General features: G+C 34.9%; 1 protein-coding gene across 5 annotated transcripts in view; it reads left to right on the top strand.

The window, feature by feature from the left end:
• The window catches only part of STPG2 (sperm tail PG-rich repeat containing 2), a 223210-nt gene that overhangs the window by 192097 nt on the left and 5046 nt on the right, over positions 1-26067 (top strand). For 3 of the 5 annotated variants that reach the window (XM_087434620.1, XM_087434619.1, XM_087434617.1), the window contains 2 exons: positions 20079-20238; positions 21311-26066. In XM_087434620.1, the coding sequence (XP_087290746.1) occupies positions 20079-20238; positions 21311-21336 (186 nt within the window). In that variant the 3' untranslated portion in view covers positions 21337-26066. Of the gene's footprint in view, positions 1-20078; positions 20239-21310; position 26067 lie in introns of those variants that run through there. The other 2 variants (XR_015552964.1, XM_087434618.1) reach the window with 2 other exon arrangements.

Below are 26067 nucleotides of genomic sequence, written 5' to 3'. Positions count from 1 at the left end.
TTGATACTATTGTAAAGCTGCTGTGGCAGCCCTGGGCTGCCAGCTTGCAGTTGTCATGGTATGTGATTAAAATAAATTCCTATTTCATCAACACTGTAATAGGGCTTCTGTTACATGTAGTAGAATAATAGCTAAAACTGATAAAATAAACAGCTGAGGAGAGAATTGGTGTACTGAAAGACAGATCTGAAGAAATTGCCCAAAATACTAAAGAGATAACGATTTGGAAAATGTAGTAGGGAGATTAGGAGAAAAGAATGAGAATTAACAGAATACATCTAGTAGGAATTCCACAAAGAGTTATTGAGAGAATCTGGGAGAAAGAATTTCTGAAGAGGTTATGGCTGACATTTTTGCAATATAAGTGAAATGTGTATTCTCAGATTCAGGGAGCTGAATCAAGTTCCAACAAGGATAAATAAAAAATAAATACATCCCTAGATGCATCATAGTGAGACAGCAGAATACCAAAGAAAAGATTATCTAAAAAAGCAGAGAAAGACAAAAGATTACATACAGTTGTAGAGAAAATAATACACTCTAGATAATTTAAACAGAAACAGTTTTATTACAGTATATTACTGGCTTGTATCAATGTTAAGAGGACCAATAAACAGATTCTAGACTGCACTTCCAGGAATGCATCCAAAACGATACCTCAGTACTAGGCTACCATGTAAACTGCCACTCCTGCACAATTAGGAATTTATCTGCCTAAATGGGAGGTTGTTGGCCCCAGAACTAGCTACTGCTGCTTGATCAGGAAGCCACATGCTCAAGCTGTTTTGCCTTGCTGCAACTGTCAATTTAAGTCACACTGCCTCTAAAAATTCTCCCTAGCTAAGAATTCCTCATGCCCTACCTCTCCTTTCACATAACTCAGTTCTAGATTGAAGCTTAAACAAATGCATTTGAATGGCAAAAACAAATCATATTTGGATTGCTAGCTGTGAGTGTCCAGGAAATACGGTTTTCAGCTTGTGGTCTCCAAAGTACAAAAGAACAGAAGGAAGTTGAAAAAAATGTTAATGAATCAATCTATAGTCCATGTCACATGTACCAAAGAAGGATAATTAGCCCAACAGCATAAATTTCAGTACCAAAAATAAGCCAGAAGACCATGGGATAACATCCTCAGAGAACTGAGAAGACAAATACATTTTTCAAAAATACAGAATTTATCCTAACAGATCCTTTCTGAAGAAAGTATTAAACAATGTACTTCATTAAGAAGGACATTAAACCTAGAGGGAAGGAGTAACATGCAAGTATAAATTATTTTCTTTAATAACATATTACCCTTATCAAAAAAGTAACAAAAACTCATATCAAAGAAATAAAAGATGTCTATTTCATTTGTTACTTAGAGGAAATAATGCCAGAATCAAAGAACACCATAGAAGTGATCTTCTTCTTATTTTAATATAAGAGTAATTTTGTAGATTTTGTAGTCATATTCCCCCAGCACCCTGGAACATCAATATCTATCATTACTGCCTCTATACTTAGGACAAAACGGAAAGCAGGATTCTAGGTGCTCTACAGTTTTTCCTGACCATTAATCAACAATAATATTTTTCTACTTTAAAATATCTTTTTGTCTATAATTGTAAGAATGGCAACAGTATAACTTTATATGATAACAGATTTTCAATGAATACCCAGCTACTTGAAATTCAAAATTAAATACTATCAGGACATTAAGTTAATACATATAAACCCATTATTAAGTTTCAATTTATAAAAATGTTTTTGGCTCACTTATTGAATATTAGTCCCTCTGGCTCTCAAGATACATTAACTGTTAATAGACAATGGTTGTTCTCATTTTATAAACAATCTTCATTCCATAATGAAATTTGATTTGTTAGTTGTGGTAGGCAGAATTTTTAAGATGTCTCCCAAAGATGTTGCATCCTCATCCCTGGAATTTGTGAACATGATGAATGATCACTCCTGTGATTAAATTATGATATATGGCACAGTTGACTCTCAAATAGAGAGATTATTCTGGATTATCTAGGTGGGCCCAGTGTAATCACATGAGACCTTAAGAGTGGAGAACTTTCTCCAACTAGGGGTTGAAGGAGAAGCCAGATAAATTAGAATTGTGAGAAGGACTGACTAGGTCGTTGCTGCTTTGAAGTTGGAGACAGCCACCTGAAAAGGAATGTGGACAGTCTCTAGGAGCAGAGAGAGCCCCCAGATAATAGCCAGCATGGAAACAAGGACTTCAGACCTACAACTGCAAGGCGTTGGATTTTGCCAACAACCTGAATTAGCTTGGTAGTAGATTCTTCTGAGCTTCCGGGTTAAGAGCCGAGCCCAGCTGACAACTTGATTTTGGTCTTGTGATAACCGAGAATAGAACCCAGCCATGCCCACCCTAGATTTCTAATGTACAGAACTGTGAGCTAATAAATAGGCATTGTTTGTGTCAATTTGTTACACAGCATTGGAAAACTAATCCATTAGTCCACAAAGTGAGACCCTCATTTGTTCATCCTAGGTTTGTTTAATGTCCCTAAGAAATAATTTGACTTAATCTGTTCAAATTAATGTTTTAAACTTAGAGAGAATAAGGAGCATGTATTTTGATTCCAATTCATACTTGCACTTCCCTGCTCATCTAAAATGTAATTTGATTTTCTTCTGTGTTTCATATATTAAAAAAAACACACTGTATAATTATACTGTGAGTATTTTTTGGTGCTTAGGAACATTATTAAATGATGATGTAATCACTGATTAATGTGACAACACTATTTAAACTAGATGAGTGCTGAAAATGCAGAAATGATAATGAAATGCAGATACTGAGAAGTAAATGTCTTTATTAACTTTATTGATTTGAAAAAAATCAAAGCAGAGACAATTTTTCATACTTAAAACAGAGAATAAAGCACCTTCATAAAATCAAGAGCAGGAAATATAGTGTATTAATTATTAGATTTTTCAGCAACATTGCAGGTAATATTTAAGAATGTCACATTGTGCTATTTGATTAGAGCTTTCCTGCACTTTCAAGTGGCACTGTATATCAGCTTTAATTTGTATTGTCTAGGTTTTAATGGTATACATTAAAAATGATTAGTATGAAAACATTATTTAATTTGCCTCAAATCAAATTTCCATAGATCTTGGATAATATTATATTGTTTGGCTTAAAAGCTTTTCAGAGTGTAATATGTTTTGTAATATTAGATTAAATATGTTGCTTGGAAAAAGGGAAAGGCAAAGGCACTTGTTTTTACTAACTCTTGGAAGGGAGAAGGAGAGGAATAGAGGAGTAATGGAAATACTACGAGTATTAAAAATTAGGCACTTTCTTTTCATTTTGAAAAAAAAATCACATTGGTTTGCCAAAATGAAGGCTTTAGAAATGTTTTGAAAACCTCATCTCTAAAGACAATGTATTGTTTATAAATATATTAGTTTTAATCAAACACTGATTGGAATCAGACTTATACTCAAAGATTTTTAAAATTCATATTTTATTTTTAATAGTGAAATCTGATAATAGAATGACCAAAAGTTTCAGGATACATAATTTGTATTTTGAAGTGATATTCACAATAATTTAAAAAAAGAATTCACCTCAATTTTTAGTGTTATGTAATGAAATATATTTATTTATACTGGCGACTTGGAGTGGGCAGAGGGAGAAGGCGGAAGTGTTATTCACTGGCTTCCCTGATTTCTAGGGGAGAATCACAGCCAGCCCCTAGAGCCTGCTAAATTAGAAGGCTGGCCCTCAGGCAGCAGCTTTTAAAGTATGCAGATAAACTTCTTTCATAGATAGGCTGGGAGATGGGTGATTTTGCCTGCTCCGTCTGTGCAGAGCCATTGGGAATTAACTGAGGTTAGTTCTGTACCCCGTTAAGAATTGCTTCTTTGTTTGCTATTGTCTTGTGGGTCTTGTGGGCACAAGCCCATTGGCTTTCAGAGGTATGTGTTTTGGGAGCCCTTCCCTCTGGTGGGAGTCTTAAAATTGGGATGATAGATGTGGGATCTAAACCCTTCACTCTTCAGGGAGAAGCTAGGAGTTGGGGGCTCCTTCCTGATTGTTTGGCACCGTGATGGGGGTGGAGTTTATGGAGAGAGTGTGTCTCAGCATTTCCTACCTGTTTAGATGTGGATATTTTCTTATTCCTCCGATGTGTAGGAGTCGCTCAGCTAGTTTCTGGATCTAGTTGAGGGATCAGAGGGAACTGTTCTGTATGTAGCTGTACGTTTGGTGTGCTTGGGGAGAAGGGAGCTCAGGAGCCTCCCATGTTGCCATCTTGGTCGATTCTCAGTGAATATTCAGTTTTCATTATTTTGATTATTAATTAATCATTGATTTTTTATTAATTGGCTAATTTTATTTTTTTATTTGAAAATCAGCTATTTATGTCCTTTCCCATTTTCTATTGTAGAATTTATATTTTTCTTATTGCTTTGTAAGAGATATTAATCGATTACAGAGAGGAACCCATTAACAACAACAACTATACTGCTACTAATAACAGTTAATTGCTAATTGGAATTTGTTGTCTTTAAATTTTTTGCAATAATCTTTGCATGTAAAAGTCTTAAATTTTTATTTAGACATTAATTGATATTTTCCTTTGGGTTTATTTTGCTGAGTCATCTTTGTTGTTGTTGCAATTTAGGGCCCTCATCATCGTGAAACTAGCTAAATAAATACATTTATATTAGTCCTTGTTATGTTCTTTTTTCACACACCATTTTAAATCTTTGGTTTAGGAAATATTTCAAACATATGGAAAAGGATAGAGAATAACACAACAAAGGTTTTCATACTCATTATACTGCTCTAGCAAACTCACATACTGCCATATATTTTAAACATCCTCAAACAAGGATAAAACAATCTAAACCCAGTATATATCAACATTTAGGGTATGTTGCTTTCTTTTAACTCTCCTCACTATTGAATTGGGTGATAGTGGATCAGCTAATCTACACCTGCTGTTCAAGTTGATTTGTATATATCTTTCACCAATTTTCACTGTCTAGTAGGCATTCATCTAGAGCAACTCTGCCGGATTAAATTCCCTCCATCTCTACCCACCCCCAGCCTATTTTTCCAGCACTTTGAACTCTTGGAGTTCATGGAAATGACAGTGCTAAGTGCTGCTGTTACTGCACAAAGGGCACGATCTGCTTGCAGCAAGACAAAAGCCGATCTGTCAAAGAGGCAAGACAGTGGTAGAGAAAGGACTTTTATTAAAGCGATGAGCTAGCTAATTGGAAGATGGTGGCATAACATCTCAAAGAACCATCTTAAGGCATATACAGAATCTTGAAGCAGTTATATAGGGCCAGTGGGCTATAGAGAAGGGAGTCAGGAATGTTGACCATCTGGTGCTGTAGACTGGGGGTCGCCACACCAGACCTTTTCAGCTGTCATTGATGATGGATGACAGCATAGAATTTCTGTTGGGGGTCGTTACATTTTTAAGGAACTCAAAAGAACAAAGTTATTGTCTCATTGCAGCTGGGTGGTGTATGGCTAAGCAGGGGTCATAAATCATGATGCATGCAATTTTTTTTATATTTCATTTGTTTATTATCTATCCTATGTGCAAGCCAGAGTATGTCCATCTGGGTTAGCTACGTAGAGGTTATCCATAGTTACAATATGGCTTCCTCCCTACAGTATGGCTTCCCTTCTGCCAAACTTGTGTTGAGCTGGTATCACTACTATCAGAATATTTTCTCTCTATCCCTGACTATCATGTTTTGCTTTTATGATGGGTCTTCTTACAATGCTATGTTCTGTGGCTGGTTCTCCTGCTCTCTATTGGTTACCTTTATAATCTGAGAGTGACAGATTTCAAATAGTTACAGAAATGTAGGTTCATTACTTTTCCTATAGAACAAACTTTAAATTGATTAAAGATTTGTTAAATTAAAAAAATTTGGGGGGGCCGGCCCTGTGGCATACCGCTTAAGTGTGCGCGCTCTGCTTTGGGGGCCCGAGAGTTCGCAGGTTCGGATCCCAGGTGCGCACTGAGGCACGGCTTGTCAAGCCATGCTGTGGCAGCGTCCCATATAAAGTAAAGGAAGATGGGCATGGATATTAGCCCAGGGCCAATCTTCCTCAGCAAAAAGAGTGGAGGATTGGCATCAGATGTTAGCTCAGAGCTGATCTTCCTCACAAAAAAATAAAAAAAAATTTTTTGACTAAAAAAATCTTCGATTCCAAAGGACTTTTTGAACAAAACATGAAACAGGAGAAGTATAAAGGAAACATCAGGTAAATGTGACTTCAAAAAGTTAAACACTTTTTTGGCCAGCCCCAGTGGCTTAGTAGTTAAGTTCAGTGCGCTCTGCTTTGGCAGCCCGGGTTCAGTTCCTGGGCACGGACCTACACCACTCATCTGTCAGTGGTCATGTTGTGGTGGTGGCTCACATATAAAAAGAGGAAGATTGGCAACACATCTTAGCTCAGGGTGAGCCCTCCTCAGCAAAAAGAAAAAAAAAAAAAAGTTAAACACTTTTCTATAGCAAAACTAAATAAAAATTACTACAAAACACCTTACTAAAAATAAACAAAACTCTGAAAATTTCCAAATTATGACAAATGCTGTAAATAAAGGCACAAGACAAATTATAAACTAGGAATAATATTTTAAGCACATATGGAAGATAAAGACTGTTTCCTTAGTATACAAGAAGAGTTTATAAAACAAGAAAGAAAAAAGGTGAAGAATTCTATTAGAAAATGAGCTACAGAAAGCTAATAAATACATGAAAAGATGCTAAAATTCACTTGAAATGAAAGAAATATAAATTTAAAAAAAGGAAAATGTTTCTCATTTAGAGATTTTAAAAAGACAATACTCAGTGTTGGCAAGGGTAGGGGAAATGAATATACTATTGGGAGAGTTTAAATTGATAAAAACCTCTCTGAAGCTACTTGATAATTTCAACCAGAAGTTAAATTGCACATATCCCTTGCCTTAACAGTTCACTTTTTCAGGAATTTATCTTGTTGACATTTGCCCAGAAGTGTATAAAGGATGCATATGTTTTCATTTATTATGTCTTTGTTTATAACAATGCAAATGTGGAAATGAGTTAAAAGTTCATCAGCAAAGGCTGGTTAAGTAGCAGGGTAGAATAATATAGGAGTAAACTTGGGCAAGTGAGACTGTGCAGGTTGGTTTTTCTTTACTTTATATTTCAAATTTTTACAATGAGAATATTATTTAAAATGCAAGAGTGTAGTGATGGGAAGGGAAAAGTAGAACAATACCTGACTGCATCAAAGATGATCTACACTGGCCCCATGATTGTGTGATACAGATCTGTGTCTCAGCCAGGAGCAGGTGGGGGAGGCAGGATGCATTCTCTCCTCTCTTTTTATGCTAATTGATATTCTCTATTTCAGGTAAACAAAGTATAAAAATAGCATTTTTGTTTGCCATTCAGAACTATATGATTTGAATTATCTGATATTCCTTTTCTGGATTATTGGCTTTTTAATGTTCATTTCATTTTGCTTTTGTTTTATTGTGGTTTTTTTTTTTTTTTCTGTATTTGCCATGAGTTCCCTGGGAAATTTGGAGTAGCTTCCTGAGAGATGTGAATGAGATACTTTTCTAAGCTGAAACTATGAACTTTTCTTTCTTTCTCTTACACTGGTCTTCTTTTTCACATGCTTTTGTGCATGCTTAGTTGACTTTCCCTTTTATTGTACAGACATTAATATAGACTATTTCTATAAATCAGAAATTGACTTTTCTCGAGGTAGTCATATCTTTAGGAAATTGAAAGTATTTGTGTTTTACAAAACCAGAACCTAGGACTAGAAAATTTACGTTTTCTTTAATATATTGAAATGTAGGTTCCCAATAACTGTAACAAAGACATTTAAGACTGTTCAATAAATAATGTTTTAAAAAGAATTGATTCATCTCCCTGAAATGCATGGAAAAGGTTAAGATAAGGTTTTAGCATGACATTTCCTCAATAATGTTAATAAATGATAAAGGCCTCTGTGCTGAGCTTTGTTTTTTTCATGTCTAATAAATATATTTGTTAAATTATATTTGGCCCATAATCAAGTTACTATTCTGTGTCAGTCTTTGTGTATTTTGTCATTTGCAACAGAAGTACTGACAGTTTTTTAAACTGCATGTTCTAAAATTAAAATAATTTATTTCTGACATTGAAGAATATATTACTTTTAAATAGTGCTTGTAGTAGTTATTTGGGGAAAAAATCAAGTACCACTCAAATATCTGATCTATTAGTTAACTTCATATTTATAAAGAGGTATAATCATAACTGAAATTGACGTAGTACTCACCTGTGTGCCTGGCACTCTGGGTTGCACATATATTAACTCATTTAATCCTTACCACAACCCTTGGAGGTGGGAACTATTATTATTATACTCCCTTTATGGATGAGCAAATTGAGACATAAGATTTACCCGTGGTCATATGGTTAGCAAAAGTATTGAGCCAGGGCTGAACCCAGGCAACACAGCTTCAGAGTCCTTAGTCTCTACTACTGGTGACTGCTAAAGCCAGTGCTTAGTGAAGACTTAGTAAATTTCTGTTAGGCTGATAGACCAATACTCAAATAGTGCAACATTTAAAAACAGTATCATTTAAATAGCATTTTATACGGGGGAAACAGTATACCGAATTCTTCAAAAGAAGGGAAAGGAAGAAATAAGGATACTAAAATTTTTATTTTATATGAATGACTTATATGAATGACTCTGGAAAATAGTGATGGGACCCTTGAAGCCCTTTCATCTTCTGTTTTATTCTGCTTGTTTTGTTTCTTTATCTATTCATTCAACTAACACTTGTGTCACTAAAAAGTGTGCTATTAAATTTGATACCATATATAAGCTAACTTGAACAATTCTTGAGTGTCACATAAGCACCATAAATCTGGAAGAAGATGGGGTATTTAAAATATATTTCCTTCATCAGAAAAGATATTTATAGGAATATTAGGGGAGAATAATTAGGTTTCCTTCATTCCAAATGTACAGTTTGCCTTTTGCTATTGAGATCTACAATCTGTGTGTCATAAAGTTGAAAAAAGTTATTTTTGTGTATGGTTAACATCACCAGAGCTCCCTATCTCTCTGTCTAGACAATGTTCATTTCTTGTCATTCCATACCTCCTTTGTCTTAATCACCTTGCTTTCTCTCCTCTCTCTTTGTCTTTTCATAGTTTATTCCTCTCTATCATCACCTCTACTCTTCTGTGTCTAGATAGAACCATAATTTTTTTTGAAGCCTTTTTAGATTTGAAGGCAAACTTAACAATTGCAAAACCCAGTTCAAGTTGAGATGCTAAGATATTTATAGCTTACAGAAAGGAAGCCTGGATCATTCTGCCCGCTCTTTGCTTACTATGGTAGGGGCAACTTCCATATATGAGTAGTTCCATGACTCATCTCGCTGCCAATCTCATAGGAAGAAGAGAAAAGAGAAAGACACCTCTGCACGGTGACCCACTCAATATTTCTGAGCATAACCTTTAGCATACAGCATACATCATGGTGGGAGGGGGTTGGATGAATGGATGAAGTATTTGAAGGCCTTCTCAAGGCTTATAATAAGGCTGTGAATATAAACCAGCAATTCTGACTTCAAGTTCTGTGGTATTTTAGTAGTACTACTTTAAAATGATCCTTCTTTTTATATAAGGGGTAATTCTTACCATTATGGACATAAGTAGATGACAGTAGGGGTCATTTGATTTCAAAAAGTTTGAATACAACTAATTGATTAGAATTTTACTTGTAGACATTTCTCTAGGGTTAATGAATAGTTTTCACAACTCTTCTATTCAAATTCACACATCCCTCAAAAATTACATTCAAAATTTACCTGTTCTAAGTTTTCTAAGTTATCAAGATGATTTTTAGTGCTGTATCCAAATCTGTCCAACTGGCTCTGGGAGCAATTATGTTCTTTTTTAAGAACCACTTACATTAACTTTCTTCCTTTTCACGTTCAACTTACAAAAGACTTAACTTTTGTATTTGTATTGAATTGATAAAACTCTGAAGAAATGATATCATGTCAATTAGAACTATTATAACTGGCAATAATCTATGCTTTTTTCTGTCCCAGTAGCATTAGCATTTTCAGGAAGAGAAAGGTTATATAGGCCATTTCTGTTCATGTGTTTTACTTTAATCTGCTGAGATATACATTTTTTTCTATAAAGCCAATGTCAAAGGTGGTCATGAAAAGCTCAAGCATCAAAAGTAAAAGTCTACTTTTTTGATAGCAAAGAGAAAGAAATGCACCTCACATAAAATATTAATCAAATTTAACTACCTGGAGACACACTGTAATGATTTTGTGAAAGTTAGTCCTTAATCAGTTTGAATGGACATATCTGTACTTTCACATCATTGCTGAGATTATAAATTACATCTGTCTTTATTAGAAATAGGAAAATCTTTAGGGAAAGCAGTACTTGAATAGTCTTTACACAACACACGTTTAATATAGAATTGCTTATATGTGAGGCAAATTTAAGCACTGTAGGGGTTGAAAACACTTTCAAGGCATAGCGTCAGCCCTACTGTTGTGGGGGAACTCAGCGATAGAGCCAAACATGGGAGGGAAGGCTTTGAGTTAGAAAGATACTGATAGATTCATTCATTCATTCATTAGCTCATATATCCACTCATTGATTAAAAAATGTTCATCGATCACTTACTGTGTGCAAGGCACTTGCAATCACCGAGGATACAATGATGAATGAGACAAATGCTTTTTGAACCTTCTAGAAGCTTACATACCTAGGGAGATGAGTGATATTATACAAGTATTTGAAGACTCCTTTAATTGCAAGTATAACAACTGCTGCACCGTTCAGAGCTGTGTGTTCTGAAAGCATATTGTAGGAGCTATTGGATTCAGGGAAAATCTGAGACCCAAAGGATAAGCAAGAATTAGAGAACAAGGCCAATAGCCATGGGCCAAAATAGTTTTTGATAGAGATCGTCTAATACCTTGGAAAGTATTCCAGAAGAGAGTTAATTTTTTACAGTTCTAGTGCCCTCAAAGCCAGAGAGCTATTGTGACTGAAATTACTAGTTGCCTATTCCATATTTATTCTCTTTTTATTCCTTACTAACAGAATCCAATTTTATTTAGAAGAACAACATGCCCAGATAAAACAACTACTTTTTTCAGGTTCCCTTATAGCAGTAGGGTGATTATTTGACACAGTTTTAACTAATGTGAAGAAAGGAAAAGTTACTGGATTGGGCTTCTAGGAAAGTTCCTTAGAAAAGGCTGTTTCAGCTGTTAAACATAATTTTTGCCTTTTGTCCTTTCCCTTCATTTCTGAAATGAGAATATTATGGCAGGACCTTGGTCAATATCTTGAGAACATAAGGACGAGGGTCACAATCTAAGTATGGTGCAGCGGAAAGCATGAAAGGGCCCAGATGCCCAGTGTTATTGTGGATCCCCTGTGCTCCTGGATTCTTAATGTCAGTCTTCTTTATTTGAGAGAATAAAAGAAAAATTAATCAGTAAATATGTAGGGTAAATAGAATCTTATCTGAGAAAACAAGGCCTTCCCTCTCTTCAGATGGCTTTTTCCTCTTTCTGCTCTTGTACTGACAAAGAAAGAAATATTCAAATAAATATGGTATATTTGTTTAATGTGCTATTTATATGTTTATATGTTTACATAAACAATAAGTAATAGAAGAATTGAAAAGTGAAGGGTGTCAGTTCTCGTTAAGGTGATCAAGAATGCTTCATGGAAGGGGTTCCACTTGAACTGGGTTTTACAATTGTAAACGTTGCCTTCAAATTTAAAAAGGCTTTGAACGCCAAGGAGAATTTTCTGATTTTTTTCCTCCATGGGCAGTCAGGAGCCAGTGAACGTTTCCAGCAGATTTGTCATGTTTTACTACAATAACTTACTTGCTACTGGGATGCAGATGGTTTGAGACTAGAAGACCTAAAGGTTAAAGAGGCAGTTAGTACAGTTGTCCAGCAGCATTTTAGAGCTTATACCAGGATCTTTCTGGTAGTAAAGGAAGAAAGGGATAGAGTGAGAGAAGTTACAATGGATGTAGCTGTGCTTTTTGGATATGAGAGAGAAAGACGAAGAAAAGTAAAGGCCAGCTTTCTATTTTCAGTCGTGGTTAAGTAAGGATTATTGTAGGCAGGTGAGAAAGGATAGATGGTTGGGTAGTTGGGGAAGGGAAGATGTGAGTTTTATTTTAAGGCTATCTGAGAATAATGAAGTGGAAATGTCAGCAAAGAACTGGAAATTTGTGATTCAAGTGTGAATTGCATAATGTTGTGTTGGAGAAATTAGGTGAAATCTGTGGTTTTATTGCTTACATGATTTCATCCATCAGCACTTTTTGTTATTCTTCACTGAGCCTTGAAGTATCATATTATAGCTGACAGTTCTATTTCCTTTCATAAAACAGCATTAGAATAAAGACTCTTTTCTAGCGTGCCAGGAGAATACAGAAAATAGAATCAATATTTTCTATTTTTGCCTATCACAATTAACATTATAATTTCATATCTGTGTTAAAATATTTTCCTTCTAAAATAACACTTATTCTTTTCTATATCATATATTTAAAGAGGCGTATGTTTAGAATGATGAATATTAGGAAAGCTGAAAAATGGCAAGGGTAACATGTTTGTAATTATAATTTGCAATATGCAAAACAAAGATAATTTGATTATCATCTGAAATACCTTTCTTCTCTGTAAAGCCAAAATTAAGCAACTCGGATAAACATATTGGTAAATTGCTTTAATCAAAGTTTTCTGCATATTCAAACTTCACTACATTTATGGCCTATAAATTTTTTCACCATTTACATTTGATTAAAGATTTTGATTCAACGCTTTGATTGAAAGTTTCATTGAAGTCTTCTTAAGTCTCTTCATTGATATGACAAACTTCATTATAAAAGAAGTTCCAGTGACTTTTTTTTTTTGTGAGGAGATCAGCCCTGTGCTAACATCTGCCAATCCTTCTCTTTTTTTTGCTGAAGAAGACTGGCCCTGGGCTAACATCCGTGCCCATCTTCCTTCACTTTATGTGGGACGCCACCACAGCATGGCTCGACAAGCAGTGCGTCGGTGTGCGCCCGGGATCCGAACCGGCGAACCCCAGGCCGCTGCAGCGGAGCGCACACACTTAACCGCTTGCGCCACAGGGCCGGCCCCTCCAGTGACTTTTAGTAATTATATATTTGGGATTTTAAAATAAAATTTTAGACTAGAATATACTTAGCTATGAAATAACAGCTAGAGCAAGTTACTCAAAAACATAAAGTTCATTTTAGCCCAAATCATAGTTAGTGAGTGATTTTATTATATTATGCTACCTAACGTTTTATTTATACATATATATCTCACTAGAAACAGAAAAGGAAGAACACTTATTTCATAAGTTGAAACAAATAGTTCTGTTTTAATTGCCTGGAATTTTAACTCTAGGCTATGAATTTCTGTCATAAGGCTACTGCTCTTAGATCTGTTGTCTATTGCTGTGGGCTCGTTATTCTAGGGAGAGCTTGTCTGCTAAGCACCACAAGACTGAGATTCCGCTCTGCCTTTGTGTTTCTGCCCCCTCCTTCATGTTGCTCTTCTGAGTTTTTGGTTGAGAGCCTGAGGGTTTCTTTTTCTTCCTCCTTGCAAGTTCTACCCTTCACAAGGTTTCAGCTTTAATCTTTAACTTCCTACCCATTCAGGTTCAAAATTTGGCAAATTTCTTAAAGAAGAAGTTGTATTTGTGGCCAGTTCTTGATCTGGTGTGACTTTGGCTCCTAAACATCACTGGACTGCAGGTTTTACTCCATCTCTCCAGCTCAGACTGCTACTCTTTTGCCTCTGGCACTCAGCACATATTCCGTAGTAAAGTGCCGGTGATGAATTTGGGCTCCCCTAGTCTTTAGTCTTTCATGTTAGACTCTGTGACCCTCAAAAGATCCACTAGTTTCTCTTTCCCTTAGAATAATCTGTCTGCCTATGACAAACCTAGTCTTTAGCTCTTCCCTTGACTTGGGAAATGCCCATATGGAAGAAAGCAGCTTGCATTGTCAACTCACATGGGAAGGGCTCTTCCCTTTTCTGAATTTAGTACAAAAAGTCCTCTTTGCTTCCGCAGACCTCTGATATCTTTAAAACTATTATTTTAACATTTTACCATTTTTGAAAGGTAACAATAGTTTGCCAAAACCTACTCATTGGTGGAAGTCCTGGAGTAGCTATTTTATAATTTTTATTTATTTATTTTTTTCCCCCAAAGCCCCAGTAGATAGTTGTATGTCATAGCTGCACATCCTTCTAGTTGCTGTATGTGGGACGCAGCCTCAGCATGGCTGGAGAAGCGGTGCATTGGTGCGCGCCCGGGATCCGAACCTGGACCACCAGCAGCGGAGCACGCGCACTTAACCGCTAAGCCATGGGGCCGCTCCTGGAGTAGCTATTTTAATTACAAATAAAATATATTAAGACAAAAAGCAATTTAGAAATAAACAGTCGCTGTCATTAAATATTTTAAAAGTTTAATTTACCAGATTAATATGATAATTTTAAATTTGTATGCACAGTTCCGCCTATATGTAAAGCTAATATTGACATAACTAGAAGGAGAAACAGGCGAATTCAAAAGTAAAGATAAACCTCTTCTATTCTGTTTATCTAGATAGATCTATCTCTAAAAGACAGAATAGAGTTGACTAGCCTGTGATGTTACTGATCAAGAAAAAATGAGAAATGGCATACATAATAAGTGTCAAAAATGTAAAGAAGGACATCTCTACAGATTCTAGAAACAATAAAGAATAATTCATTTTCTTCTTTTTTTTTTTTTTTGTGAGGAAGATTAGCTCTGAGCTAACATACAATCCAATCCTCCTCTTTTTGCTGAGGAAGATTGGCCCTGGGCTAACATCCATGCCCATCTTCCTCTCCTTTATATGGGACGCTGCCACAGCATGGCTTGACAAGTGGTGCCTCAGTGCGCCCGGAATCCGAATCTGCGAACCCCGGGCCACTTAAGCAGAGTGCGCACACTTAACCAGTATGCCACCGGGCCGGCCCCACAATTCATTTTCTTAATGAATTTGAAAACTTAAGTGAAATGGACAATAACTGTCGCTAAAGAAAAACAGAATCCAGAGTTGCTGTATTATGCAAAAATGTTCAGTTTTCAATGAAAACTTATTAGATATGCAAATATCAGGTAAGTATGATGTAAACTCAGGGAGAAAAAAGCAGTCAAGAGACACTTACTCTGGTTAAGACTACACATTGTATTTAGCAGATGAAGACTTCAAAGCAGCTATTATAGGTATGTTCAAAGAATTAATGGGACTTATGTTTAAATAATTAAATTAAAATATGCTGACAGTTAACCAATAGATAGGGAATCTCAATAGATAAATAGAAATAAATAAGCAAGCAAGCAAACAAAAGAACCAAAAAAGAATTCTAGAGTTGTAAAGTACAATAATATAAATGAAAAATTCACCAACTGGACTCAACAGCAGATTTGAGATGACAGAAGACAGAATCAGTGAACTAAAAGATAGCTCAATAGAAATCATTGAATCTGAAACACAGAGAAAAAGTTTGAACAAAATGAGTGTTTTCAGAGACCTGTGGGTCAATGTCATGTATTACAAAGCATATGTAATGTAGTCCTGAAGGAGAGGTGAGAAAGAAAGGGTCAGAGAAAGACCTTTGAACAAATAAGAGCCAAAAGCTTTCCAAATTTAATGAAAAACATGAAAATACGAATTCAGGAAGCTCAATGAACTGCAAGTAGGATAAATATAAAGAGAACCCACACTTAGATACATTATAGTCAAACTGCTAAAAGCCAAAAATAAAGAGAACATCTTGAAAGCAAAAAATAATTGATTACATTCAGTGGAAATAGTAGGATTAACTGTGAACTTCTCATCAGAGACAGCAGAGGCCGGGAATCAGTGAAATGAAACATTCAAAATGCTGAGAGAAAAAAAAGTCAACCAAGAATTCTATATCCAGTGAAACTATCATTAAAAAATGAATGTGCGGGCCGGCTCCGTGGCTTGGCGGTTAAGTGCGCGCGCTCTGATGCTGGCGGCCCGGGTTCGGATCCTGGGCACGCCCCAAGGCACCACTTCTCCGACCAACCCGAGGCCGAGTCCCACGTACAGCAACTAGAAGGATGTGAACCTATGACATACAACTATCTACTGGGGCTTTGGGGGGAAAAAAATGAATAAATAAAATCTTTAAAAAAAAAAAAAAAAATGAATGTGAGGGGCCGGCCTGGTGGTATAGCGGTTAAGTTCGCCTGTTCCGCTTCGGCAGCCTGGAGTTCGCCGGTTCTGATCCTGGGCGCAGATCTACTCACTGCTCATCAAGCCATGCTGAGGCAGTGTCCCACATAGAAGAACTAGAAGGACCTGCAACTAGGATACACAAGTATGTACTGGGGCTTTGGGGAGAAAAAAGAAAAAGAGGAAGATTGGCAACAGATGTCAGCTCAGGGCTGTTCTTCCTCAAAAAAAAGCTTTAAAAAAAAATGAATGTGAAATAAAAACATCTCCAAATTTTCTGACATACCATGGTAAAAGAAAAATTTATTCTGAGACTAAAACTCAAGTTCAGTCTCTATTTGCAATGTGTTACAGCTTGGAAGACAACTCAGGGATCGAGTGATCTGTTCCTTGCAAGGCCTGGGGGGTTTAATTGTGGGTGTTTGGTCATCAGAGTTTTAGAAGATCAGAGCATGCATGCAATTTAACGTGTCCCATGTCAGAGGGTATATAAAATTTCACATGTTAAATGGCATAGAGCAAGGATGGGAAAAATTGTGAATTTAGGTGAAATCAAGAGCTGGTCTCTGTGGCTACAGTCAGTTAGCCTTGGGTTTTAAGTGGTTAATGCAGGGGTACGGGGCATGGGGAATTTTGCAGGGACTTCAACTTGACAGCATTGAATAAAATCACAAAGCATGTGAAATGGTTTTTCCAAAGCATAAACAGGGTGATCTGCTTTCCCTTGAAGTTGGTTGAAACTGGTGACTTTTTTTTTTTTAACACGTGGGACAGTGTCTTCATGTGGTTCCCAACAACTTAATTACTTTTGATTTCTGTTGTTGTTTGGGGCGTAAAATACTAGGGGCTTTCTTTTTAAATATCCAGTTGGCATCTCTCTTCAGGCCAGGAAGACATCACTGAGGGTTACGTGTAGTCCCACAGCTGACAGAAATAATAATGCTGCTGCTGCTGATGGCAATGAAAGCAAACACTAATGCTTGTTATGTATCAGATAGCAATTTTACATACATCAATTATTTTAATTCTATGATTATTTACGTCATTTTTAGGTAGGGCCCTGGTTCTGCAGATGAAGTCAGGACACCTTAGACTTACCTTTAATTTGTGTTGAGGCATAGCTTTTATTTCATCAGACATTTTAAGACGTTTTTCCTCAGTCTCTAGTTGCATCTTTCAGCTTGTCCTCCCGCTGTTGCCTCTGGAGCTGGACGTAGCTGCCAGCATTGCCAGTCCCCTCACTATGAGTGGAATTTTTAATGCTCTGTGTTTCTTTGAATAACTGGCTGCCAGTTCAAAGGCTGGCATTTAACCCTATGTCCTAGATTCATGTCCTAGCTAAAAAACTAGACCAGGAAGATTTTGGTTTAGAATTATTATTGTAGAATTATGTGTTATTATTTATAATTATTATTGGAACTTTCAGCTTTTGTGCTCTGACTCAGATTCTGCTGCAAAGCGTGTGGAATTTCTGAAACACAGGAACAAGATTCAAATACTGGGTTTAAAAATAAGGGGGAGGCATGAGAAATGTCTATTATATCTACTCATCATGTGCCTCTCTTATTTTCTGTGATGTATAGAGGATCATCAACAGAGATTTGATGATCTTATCTATACATACTCTTTTCCCCTAAAATGGTGTTTAGGGTACTATACATAGATATTGTTTAAGTTATTGCTACCAGACAGGACTTCAGATTTGTCTTACTAATCATTAGCCTAGGAAATTTTTACTTAAAATATTAGTCTCTTCATCAGATAAAATGAGAATTGAAGATGAGTAAGAAGAGCTCAGAAATATTGATAAGGGACACAGCAGGGAATAAGTTTTCAGAGAGGCATAAGTATGCTATAAGAAGAGGTGGTCATGAACAAACATAGTGTATTTTCACTTGGTAGAGAAGCCAGTGAATCTATTGAAATGTAGGATGACTAGTTGGATGGACTTTCCTACATGGGAACACACTGTTGTCAAAGAAAAGTGATCACTGATGCAGTTTCTTACCTTTGCTTCAAGGCATTTAAAATATAAAAGATTCCTGTGTGACAATAGCCAAACCCATCAATCATACCTAGGCTAGGCACAGGAAGAAAGACTAGGTGGTGACACCATGCAGGGTGTTAAGGAAGCAGGAACAATAATAGCTTGTGATAAGAACATTAAAATGTATAGTAGGGACAATCAAGATCTTTGCAAAATTTTCCTAAATAGTCTGGGTATATTGTACACTCACGATGTCGGTGCTTTTGCACTGTCTTATACTCTCCTTTCACATACCACAGAAGCAGCCCAAAGAGATCCAAAAGTCATCTTTGGAGCTACTGCTACTATTGCTTATCATCAGCCTACCCTTACAAAATATACTCTTGATGCAGGCAAGAAGAAAACGGCTGCTGAGGTTTCTTACTTGGCTTACCGATGTGGACTTAAACCAGAAATGTGGGGTTTCGTGTAAGAATCTCCTCTCCTAGGTGTGATCAGTACTCTTACGATATTTAGTGATTCTTTGGAAGTGGAAGATAATGTTGGCCTATGCGTGAGGATGATGATAGGGATATAAGAAACAAGAGAAAGTATGTTTTATAAAGTATGACTCCTAGATGGACTTCAAAAGTATGCTTTCTCAGTATCCAAATTTGTTTGACTTATTTGAAACATTAAAATACTTCCCTATTAGCCCAAACCCTGGTTGTTCAGTCTTGTTTTTTGCATTGAAATTAGCTTTTGTAGAATAGTAAGATTAGCTAACACTTTTATAGAATCAGGTACCAATTTAAGTATTATACTTGTTTTAACTCATTTGATCCTCACAACAACCCTGACATATGACGTAAATACTCTCATTTTCCCCACTTATAGACAAGGAAATTGAGGATCACAGAGGTGAAGTGGCTTGCCTAGGGTCCCACAGCGTGTAAGGAGCAGATGTTTGGATCCCAGGAAGTCTAGGGCTAGAGTCTACACCCTTAGCCATGATGGGCTCCTGCCTACCAGAAAATTATTAAAACCTAAAAAGTTTGCTCTTTATACATAATACATATAAACAGATACGTTATCTATAATATGTTATATTTTAAAATAATTTGAGGAAAATGAGTTTAAAAAAGTTTTCATTGAGATAATTAGCTAATGGTTTACCTCAGTGATTGTGCAACAAATATGTGATATTTTATATTTAATTTAGTTTAGAATTATTATTGTAGTTATTAATGTCCATGTGGTTTATGTTGATTAAAAATGTTAATATAACTGTGGAGCATATAAAGAGCCATAAATGATGAAAGGGGAAGCCTTTTAACTTAATTGGAATCTATTAAAAATGAAATAAGCAGTCTCATTTGTACAATAAATAAAGTATGTTCACATAGAACAGTAAAGCAGGAATAGCTTTGCTGCTTATGAAAACAAATAATCATTTCTCTCAGTCTCGTATGAAATTTGATTTTCATTATGAAATCTGAAAATGAGAGTTTGATCTATATTATGAAGGCTATATTTTTAAAGAATATCGACCTAAATTTTATAATTCTGTTTATTTTACCTTAAATTTTGACAAATGAATTTACACTTTTATTAGGAGGGCGTAGATTTAGGGATACTCTCTTAAATTTCTATTTTTAATGATTAATTAAAGGAAATTTTAATATTTTTCCACTTATCCCATTGCTTAGTGTGAACATCTATACCATATCTTCTTGGATATTTTCTATATAAGATATGTTTGTACTCATCCTTTGAAATTTTTTTCAGGGCATTCCGGCACCAGGCAGCTATGATGTTCAAAAATCATACGAGATGTCTCAAGTTCAACATAAATACATGCCACCTCGTAGTCTTGTGGCTAAAATAAAACATGCCTCCTTTCTTAGCACAACTCCTCGGTGCCTGGACAAAATGACTGAGGGGCCAGGTAAGTATGGACTCTCCTTTTAAAGCTATGGGAAAAAAATCTAAGGTTTCCATATTAAAATAGACAATTGTAAACATACATTTACATTTGCCATGCCTCTTTTAAGTGTGTAAGACAAAAAAAACCTCACTTACTCAGTGAAAGATTTTAGATTTTTTTCAACTGTAAGATTTGTTTGGAATTTTATGTCTTTTAATTTTACCAAAGACAATTTTACTAAAGCTAATAAAGCCATCTTCTATTAGAGAAAAACCCCAAACTCTTAATATGCTAGAGTTGTTAGAGGAGAAAGGCACTCTACCCTGATTTGCAAGATTAGTCATATACAAGATATGCATCATGCCAGTCTCATGGAAGTATTTTAATTTTTCTCAAGTATCAAGAAAGCAGCTATATAAAAAGATAAACATTTATTTGGGGAGTTAAAATTCCAAAAATAATTTTGATTTTTAAAATTGGGATTAGTTCAGTTAGTAGTAATAGTATTCTTGGTTAAAAATGGATGCAATAACTTTCCCTGGTAATGAAGATAAATCAGTAAGTATGTTATTTCACACGGGAAAACCAGATAGAGAATAGGAACAATAGTTTTCAGCAGTAATTTACAAATGTCTTGCCACTGAACAACCAAATTGTTGTAATGAATCTTTATGAGAATATGAAGAGAAAAAAGTAAAACAGAATGGAGTAACTCTTTTAAGAGTTTTTAATGAAAAACCAAAGCAGAAGAATACAACCTGTCAAGCAAATAAGGATACCTGCAGACCCTGAGATCCATAGAGGTTTGCTTTGTTTTTTATTGTCTTTCGAGAATCAAGTATATTGCCAACTTAAAGGTCCATTTTAAGTCAAAACTTAACTTTTCTTGTTTTCTTTTTCTTTTCTTGAGTTGTTTTACCATTGTTGATTTTGTCAGGTTTTAGCTTCGTTATAAAGTAGAATTCAAACACATTTAGTGTGTCCCTGAACACACCTGACCACATTATGTGGTCACCTAGGAGTGGTTCAGGGAAATTAGTTCTTTTTTTTTTTTTTTTTTTTAATATTTTATTTATTTATTTTCCCCCCAAAGCCCCAGTAGACAGTTGCATGTCATAGCTGCACATCCCTCCAGTTGCTGTACGTGGGACACGGCCTCAGCGTGTCTGGAGAAGCGGTGCGTCGGTGCGCCGGGGATCCAAACCTGGGCCGCCAGCAGTGGAGCGCGTGCACTTAACCGCTACGCCACGGGGCCGGCCCGGGAAATTAGTTCTTTGAAGTTCTGTTACTTTCACTGTCACCAAGCACAATCAATCAAATAACACATATCCATTTCAGAGGCTTTTGGAGTAGATTATGTTGATCTTCATATTTTCTGAAGAGTTTTTCTCTCTGCCTTTACTCTCCTTTCCATAAAAATTCTTATGGATGGAATGAATAATAAGAATTTCAGTTAAGTGCCAGGATTGGCACTGTGGCTTTTCATTGCTTCAATATTTAGCCTAAGGTAAGTAAATTCACTAATTGTTTCATTAGTTTCTATTTTACAAAATAAAGATAATATTTGCCGCCTACTTGGCTCTCATGAGAATACTAAAGATTAATAAGACTATATTTCAAAATCATTTTCAGAACCTCTGCAGCTCTTTAGAAGTATAAAATTTTATTATAATGTGAAACATGTTTCTTTTTAATGTCAAGCCAACCCTAGCTTCTGAAAGAATTTGGGAGAGGTGAATATCTTCATTATGAAGACAGTTATTATTTGGAAGTCAAAGACATAGTGACTGTTGAAGTCACTATTACAACTGCAGAGTAGCTAGCTTGCTAAATGAAAAGAGTTTATCACATTGGTTAAATCAATAATCTATCAATTTTGCCATCTTGCATCTTAAAGAGGCCTATACTTCAAAGAAATGATAGCAGAAATCCCACACGCCTCTATAATCAACACATTAGAAAAAAATGCATGGATTTCTGAAGCTATTATCTGATGCCATAATATATAAAATTTGATTTCCTCTGACATGGGCAGACATTATAATAATTATAGAATTGTTCATTTTTTAAAATTTAATCTGCTCTCTTAAGGTATACAGTCCAAAATACGCCTCTAACATAGATTTAATAGGCAGCCAGCATCAATTCAATTAATATCCATGCTTCATTTTGATAATTGAAGATTAACTTTCATTTGTCCTAGCTTTGTTACATTGATCCAGTCAAGGAAAAGATATTCAGGGGCAATGCTATCAACTCTCTAAAGAGATGCCTCATTTTTTATTGATTTTTACTTAGGTTAAGTTTTTTATGGATTGATATGACAAAGAATTCTTGATTCTTTTTAATATATACAGACTAATATGGTTTTTTGCTCTAAAATGAGAATAGCCCATTTCTATTTATAATTCTTAATACCATGTGACTTTTGCTGGGGACAACTAATATGTTAAGTCTTTTGATTTTTTAAAAAAATCGTTGTTATATAATCAAAAGGTACAGTGATAATAGTTCTATTGGTTATATGCTCTGTGTCAATGTTTATCCTATGAATGCTATCCTTTAATATTGTATCTTCTTAGAAATAAAATAATAAAAAAGTGTCTTTATAACTCTATTATTTGTCATTTAAACATTGGTAATTTTGTTAGACCTTAATACCAATGGGAAGGACTTTTTTGAGTTGTATGTCAAATTCTTTGTAAGTCAGATAAAATTATTTTGTGTTATTATGTGTGTGTATATATATATACATAAATGAAACTATAAGATTGAATTAATTTATATAGCATGATACACAAATTTGTTACTTGAGTCATGACATTTACTAAGAAGAATGGATTGTTTTGCCTTATAAAACTTAAAGAACGTGTATCTTTATCTTGCTGCCTATAGATAGAATAATTGGCAAATTAAAATTGATTACCAGATATCTTACATTTATAGGTAAAAGTGTTAAGAACTTAGGTTGATAAATGATATGAGTTATGCATTTGGTTGATATGAATAATATTTTTCTCATGGGACTCACAAACTCATTCATTCAGTCACTCAACATTTTATAGCCATGTATTTATTTCAAATTGTTTTAGAACTTTTATTAACAATATGGAAGTGATTTTGTTTTATTCATAAATGAAATCTTTTCTTTGACTGCATATATTTAAAAAGGATAAAACTCATTTTCATTAGTCTAAATTAAAGAGGGAAATAGTATATTTGCAATCAGTATACTATATACCATTAAATGTTGTGTAACCAATAAAAACACATTAGAATCATTTAATGAAGAAATTATTAAATGAGGTGTATCCCATTATAAAGCAATCTCCTCTTATTGCACCAAGTTTTAATTCATGGATATGTAAATGACTTTGTGATTGATCTAGCTCAGGTAAAGAAAAATTCTTAAGTAGAAAAGGACTTAAAGACAACTTTATCTCTCATATTGACCTGTTTTGGACATTTAGAGAAGGGAAAAATTTAAAGCAAATTTAAAAAGAAAATGAATGAAAACGTTGTGAGTGTGGAAAATTGGGGACTATCTCATGTCGTGGTGGAAGTATAAATTGATATCAGCGATTTTCAAAGGCAGACTGGCAAAATATTTCAAATATACATGCCATTTAACCCCCAAATTCTACTTCTGGGATTACACTAAGGAAATAATGATATGCCCCAATGTAAGCATCAAACATATTCATCAAACAACACTAATAACAAAAAGTTTAAAATGTCCAAATGAAAGAAAAATGGGGTTTAGTTATTCTGATACATCAGCTGAATAGAGTCCTATGAAAAATGTTAAAATGGAATATATTTTTTAAACCTGGTAACAAGATAAGATTCATTTGATTAATCATTTAAGAAATATCCACTGAGAGCCTTTAATGTATTAAGCACTGTTCCAGGGACTTATAGTACAGCAGTGAACAAAGTATAAACATTGTTGTTTTGTAAAGCTTAATTTCAGGTGTAAGAGACATTGAATAAATGAATGAAGAAATAGATCAATAGATTGATAGATGAAAGAAAGAGAGAACAAAAGAAGGAAAGAAAGAAAGAGAAAAGAAAGAATGAATACCAGGTAGTTATAAATGTTGTGGAGAAAAATAAGAGAGAAAAGGAGGATTGGGAGTTCAGAGTGGGTTGTGCATCAGTTTCAAACAATGTTATCAGAGAAGGCCTCACTGAGACAATAGTATGTGAGTAACAACGTTACGCTTGTTAAAGATTTTGTTTTGCTTTTCAATTTTTTAATTGTTTCCTCTATATGAGCATACACTGCTTTATAGTAAGTAAAAAATTATTTTAAGATTTTTAAAATAAGAAAAACAAGTTTAAAGCAAAATTTTTTATTAAAATCAAATATTTAAATGAATGATAGACTCAGCAATATGTAGAATATAAGACAACATATTCAGGCTGAACATAACAGGTACCGAGACTTATTTTATGTAGAAAGTATAGATTATTTGTCATGAGCACAACATTGTGATTTCTGCATCACATCCCCACATGAAATTATTTTAGCAAACAAATACAATTTATCTCAGAAGTTAATTGAATATATGCCATGGAGGTAGTTTTGTTCACTTTTTCAATAAACATAAGCAATACCTTTGATATAAAAATCAGTGTAGTGTGAAAACTAATTATTCTATTTTCTCAGTGGCTTGTAATATTATACTTCAGAAATACTACAGAGTTTATCAAAATGCAGTTTGTCCGTCTTGCTGAGAGCTGTTAACCTATTGTAATAAATATGTAGTTTTTTGGGTTTTTTTCTGTAGCTTCCAGTAATGCTTCTAGGCTGTTAAAATGCAAGATAATTCTGAGTATAGGCAAAAATCGATCAGATCAGTTTTGGGGATTTGTTGATTCTATATCTTTATTAAAAATGATGGAAATTTTATTATTGAAAATGAGCTAACTTCATTAGTTTTCCATCTCAAGTTATTTTTGTTTCTTTGGGCACTTTAAGTACATTCTTCTTATTTATACATAATTTGAGAATGATCATATTTATTAATAAGCATATATTATAGGTAAAATTATCATGTCCAGTATACAGATTACTAGTTTTCTGAGTTATTCACTTTTTTCATACTGAAGAATCTTTGAAGAACGTAGAGAAACCTTTATTTGAGGAGAGATTGAATATGCCAGGGAAGGGGGGAGGAAAGAACTAATGCAAAATATTTCAGAACATAAAGGGTAATAGAATCAAAGCCTGAAGTAGAGTGGTAGCCTTAAAGCAGAAAATGGACTTGGTTTATTTATTGAGATGGCAGGTAAGATGTAAAGAATAACTGAAACCATATAGATTTTTATATAGAGAGATAATATATAGAGGAGGGCTTATCTCAGACATCTTGTGGGCATGACGTTGTATAATGGAGTGAATTATAAATTGAGAAAACAAAAAGTCCACACCATTTTTTAAATAATTATGTCAGCTTGAACTAAGAGGGATAGACATAGTACATAAAATAAAAAGAGGCCTTTGGACTTTCAAATTTGTATGGGTAGAAAGTTGGCTGAAAAAAACTACCTCGTTGCAAACATGGCTACTTTTTATGGAAAAGGAGGAATGATTTAGAGACAGAAGCAAGGACCCACAGAGTGGAGTCATGAAACATATGGAACAATTCCTAGGAAGAGGACTGACCCCTAATCTCTGAACTGGCAACATGTGCCCAGCTGTATTTGAAATGCTATGATCCTGTGACTGCTGTGTTTCTCCTGTTTTTCTCCGTTTTGAACAGGTGTGTTTATAGGATTTATCCTATGTCTGTTCTACCATTAGTCTGTAGAATATGTGTGTGGCAGATAATTTGTCTCTTTGGT

This window comes from Ceratotherium simum, chromosome 8 (genome assembly GCF_057802395.1).
Source record: "Ceratotherium simum simum isolate JZ-2026a chromosome 8, ASM5780239v1, whole genome shotgun sequence".
In the NCBI taxonomy this organism is placed as follows: Eukaryota; Metazoa; Chordata; class Mammalia; order Perissodactyla; family Rhinocerotidae; genus Ceratotherium; species Ceratotherium simum.
Note: the sequence above shows the minus strand (reverse complement) of the source record. Positions and strands in the feature narration are given on the sequence as shown.